At 50.3% G+C, this 4,365-nt stretch overlaps 1 protein-coding gene across 1 annotated transcript; it reads left to right on the top strand.

Annotated features, from left to right (window-relative positions):
* Positions 1-54: 54 nt before the first annotated feature.
* Positions 55-3,918, top strand: LOC108804064 (tripartite motif-containing protein 54-like; the record flags this gene model as incomplete). Its single annotated transcript, XM_018575830.1, has 4 exons — positions 55-303; positions 887-909; positions 2,599-2,723; positions 3,755-3,918. Coding segments are annotated over 4 exons (561 nt in total), but the record flags the coding sequence as incomplete, so codon positions are not given.
* Positions 3,919-4,365: the final 447 nt, after the last annotated feature.

Raw genomic sequence — 4,365 nt, 5'->3', positions numbered from 1 at the left:
GGGGGAACGCTCCTTACATTGGGGGTCAGTGGGGGGAATGTTACACGTCACCCCCCTTCTCTTCTCCAGGACAACAGCCGCAGGCAGAAGACGCACCTGAGCCAGAGATTTGACTCTCTCTATAACATCCTGGAGGAGAGGAAGAAGGAACTATTACAGATGATCGCCCGGCAGCAGGAGGAGAAGCTCCTGTACGTGCGAGGACTGATCCGCGGTCAGGGTGACAACCTCGAAGTCACGTCCAAGCTTGTGGAGACGGCCATACAGTCCATGGATGAGCCACAGATGGCCGCTTTTCTGCAGGTGAAGATCTCGTAACTCCTCTATGAATAGGGAACGTTCAGGGGGTGTGCTCTGCCTGAGGTTATGAGGGGGGAGGTGCTCCCTCCTGGGGCGTCTAAGAGGGTTCTTGTTTGTACCCAAGGGTGTTATTTGGTGGACGTGGTTCTCCCAGAAGTTTGAGAGAGTACTGGTGACACCTATGGGTGTAGTTGGTGGGATGTGCCCCTCCGAGGGGCATCTATGCTGGAAATCCACATTAGTTTGCAGCACTGGTGAGGGGGGTAATGGGGTATTACAGTCCCCTCTCTCCCACTGCTGGGAGCCTTTGTACTCCCACCATCCCTGTGCTGAGTTCCCGGGTCTGTACACCCGCTGTGCCCATTATGAGGGCCCCCCACCATCCCTGTGCTGAGTTCCCGGGTCTGTACACCTCCTGTGCCCATTATGAGGGGCCCCCACCATCCCTGTAAGTAGGTAGAGAGGACTGGAAGGGGGTGGGTCTAGCTGTCTGTAGCTCGGCATCTTCCGATGGTTTTGGGGTCACAGATTGTAGAAAGTGTTTTGTTGAGCTGATTGTCTCACTTGTTTTGTTTTCCTCCCACAGCAAGCCAAAGAACTGATCAAAAAGTAAGTATGAGCAACATGTACCCAGAGAACCCACACGGGGACACACGCACACACGGACACACAGGGACACACGCACACACGGACACACAGGGACACACGCACACACTCGGACACACACACGGACACACACACGGACATAGGACTGTCGGGGTATTTACAATAATTAGAGATGAATTTTATTCTGTTTGTATTTTCCCTTCAACATGCTGATGACATAAATAAAATGTTTGCATGTTCATGACATCGTAATAAGTCCCCGTGATGTCATCACTGGGTCTCTGTGCAATGCAGGCAGATCATGGCTGCCGCGAGGGGCTGGCAGGGAAAATATTATGCAGACTGCCCTAGGTCATAACCACATATAAATGGTTCCTGACCAAGCTTAGGGGGCATTGCGGGGGGAGGAATTTGCACAGAGTTGATTTGAGTTGATTTGAGTTGGGTTGGGTTGAGTTGGGTTGAGTTGGGTTGAGTTGGGTTGAGTTGGGTTGAGTTGGGTTGGGTTGGGTTGAGTTGAGTTTGGTTGAGTTGGGTTGGGTTGGGTTGAGTTGGTTTGGGTTGAGTTGGTTTGGGTTGAGTTGGGTTGGGTTGAGTTGGGTTGAGTTGAGTTGGTTTGGGTTGAGTTGGGTTGAGTTGAGTTGGGTTGGGTTGAGTTGTGTTGGGTTGGGTTGAGTTGAGTTGGGTTGGGTTGAGTTGGGTTGGGTTGATTTTGGTTGAGTTGGGTTAAGGTGCCATACACCTGCCGATCATCGTACGATAGTTGTGGGTGATCCCGTGATCGTACGATAATCGGCAGGTGTATGAAAGGCGTGCGACCGTTTCTACTGTACGGTCGCACGTCTTCTGTCTCCCCAGCACGCCTGAAAACCTGCCGAAAATCGTAAGATTTTCAGCGGGTTAGTGGCATGCTCGGAAGACGAATGCTGCACGGGCCGGTGCACACTGCCCACTAAGCATTGGACTCATCAGAAGCCCCGCCCCTCAGCAAAAAGGGTTCACGATGATCGCAAGTACAAGAAGAGCAGATCGTATGAGATTTTAATTACCTTACAACCCTCACACAACAAAAGTCGTTATCCGATTAACCGATTAATCGAACTTAATAATCGGCTAACTAATCGATTTTGAAAATAATCGTTAGCTGCAGCTCTAGTTGTAAGGTGTGTGGGCAGCTTTAGGTTGAGCTGGGTTGCAATGAGTTGGAATGAGTTAAGTTGGGTTGGGTTGTAATTAGTTGGGTTGGGTTGCCATGAGCTGGGTTGAGCTGGAATGCAATGATTTGGGTTGGGTTGGATTGCAATAAGTTGGGTTGAGCTGCATTGCATTGGGTTGCAAGGAGTTGGGTTGGGTTGAAATAAGCTGGGTTGGGTTGAGCTGGGTTGGGTTGAGATGAACTGAGTTGGGTTGCCATGAGTTGGGTTGCCATGAGTTGGGTTGCCATGAGTTGGGTTGCCATGAGTTGGGTTGCCATGAGTTGGGTTGCCATGAGTTGGGTTGCCATGAGTTGATTTGGTTTGGGTTGCAGTGAGTTTGGCTGAGCTGTAATGCAATGAGTTGGGTTGGGTTGAGCTTGCACCCCTTCTTAAGTCCATGTAGACTACACCTAATTTACATAATGTGTGCCATTGTCCTCTCCACTGTCCTCCATCTTGCTCTTTTCTCCATGTATGTCCTTTCTCCTGTTTGTAGGATCACAGACATGTCCAAAGTCTCCACAATAGACCGGCCGGACCCCGGCTATGAGAACATGGACCAGTTCTGCGTCAATGTGGACTATGTGTCTGAGATGCTGAGGACCATTGACTTCTGCTCAGGTATCTGCAGGTGTGAGGAGAGGACATGTAACACATCACTGTGTACACTGCTGTCTCCTTCCGGGACACAAGGGGGAGGGGTCACTTCCCTTATATGTCCATGTGGTGGGATGGGGGATATATATAAGGGGGTACACATGTGGGGTGCGGTATCACTGATTAGGCCATGTTTATGCTATTGGGGAGTCTGGGGAGATCGGGAGGCGCATTCACAGGTCATGTGACCCCTCTCATGCCAATGGTCATTTCCAACCCAAATTCCTCCCGTCATAGAAGTACTGTAAGCCATAGATAATTGCAGAACCTGGGGTGTCCTTATGAACCCCAATATTGTACCCATCATAGAAGGTGTCCTTATGAACCCCAATATTGTACCCATCATAGGTGTCCTTATGAACCCCAATATTCCACCCGTCATAGAAGGTGTCCTTATGAACCCCAATATTCCACCCATCATAGAAGGTGTCCTTATGAACCCCAATATTGTACCCATCATAGGTGTCCTTATGAACCCCAATATTCCACCCGTCATATAAGGTGTCCTTATGAACCCCAATATTCCACCCGTCATAGAAGGTGTCCTTATGAACCCCAATATTCCGCCCATCATAGAAGGTGTCCTTATGAACCCCAATATTGTACCCATCATAGGTGTCCTTATGAACCCCAATATTCCACCCGTCATATAAGGTGTCCTTATGAACCCCAATATTCCACCCGTCATAGAAGGTGTCCTTATGAACCCCAATATTCCGCCCATCATAGAAGGTGTCCTTATGAACCCCAATATTGTACCCATCATAGGTGTCCTTATGAACCCCAATATTCCACCCGTCATATAAGGTGTCCTTATGAACCCCAATATTGCACTTGTCATAGAAGGTGTCCTTATGAACCCCAATATTCCACCCGTCATAGAAGGTGTCCTTATGAACCCCAATATTGCACTTGTCATAGAAGGTGTCCTTATGAACCCCAATATTCCGCCGGTGGTTGTATTGCTCGGCATTGAACCTTTGTCCTGGTATCAGGTGCTCAGGGTGAGGGTGAAGATGACACGTTTGATGGAGAAGAATCGGAAGCAGCAGCAGAGGAGGAGAGGGCGGAGCCTACAGATGGTGAGAACTTATCTATTGATCCTTCCGTCACCAATAACCTATCAATAGATCGCTCTGTGTATCCGTCCTGGTCGGGGGTGAGATTTGTGATGCCGGAAGTCTCTCTCACACACGGATAATTCTTCTCTCTTCCAGATTCCGCTGCCCGGCAGAGAACGGCGACTTTTTTATCACATCATGTCCCATGGCCAGGTGTCATCTCATCATGTCCCATGGCCGGGTGTCATCTCATCATGTCCCATGGCCGGGTGTCATCTCATCATGCCCCATGGCCGGGTGTCATCTCATCATGCCCCGTGGCCGGGTGTGGGCTCATCATGTCCCGTGGCCGGGTGTTGGCTCATCATGTCCCGTGGCTGGGTGTCGGCACATCATGCCCCATGGCTGGGTGTGTGCTCATCATGTCCCATGGCCGGGTGTCGACTCATCATGTCCCATGGTCGGGTGTTGGCTCATCATGTCCCATGGCCGGGTGTGGGCTCATCATGCCCCATGGCGGGTGTGTGCTCATCATGTCCCATGGC

This window comes from Nanorana parkeri, unplaced genomic scaffold (genome assembly GCF_000935625.1).
Source record: "Nanorana parkeri isolate BGI_ZX_2015 unplaced genomic scaffold, ASM93562v1 scaffold4963, whole genome shotgun sequence".
NCBI classification, from domain to species: domain Eukaryota; kingdom Metazoa; phylum Chordata; class Amphibia; order Anura; family Dicroglossidae; genus Nanorana; species Nanorana parkeri.
Note: the sequence above shows the minus strand (reverse complement) of the source record. Positions and strands in the feature narration are given on the sequence as shown.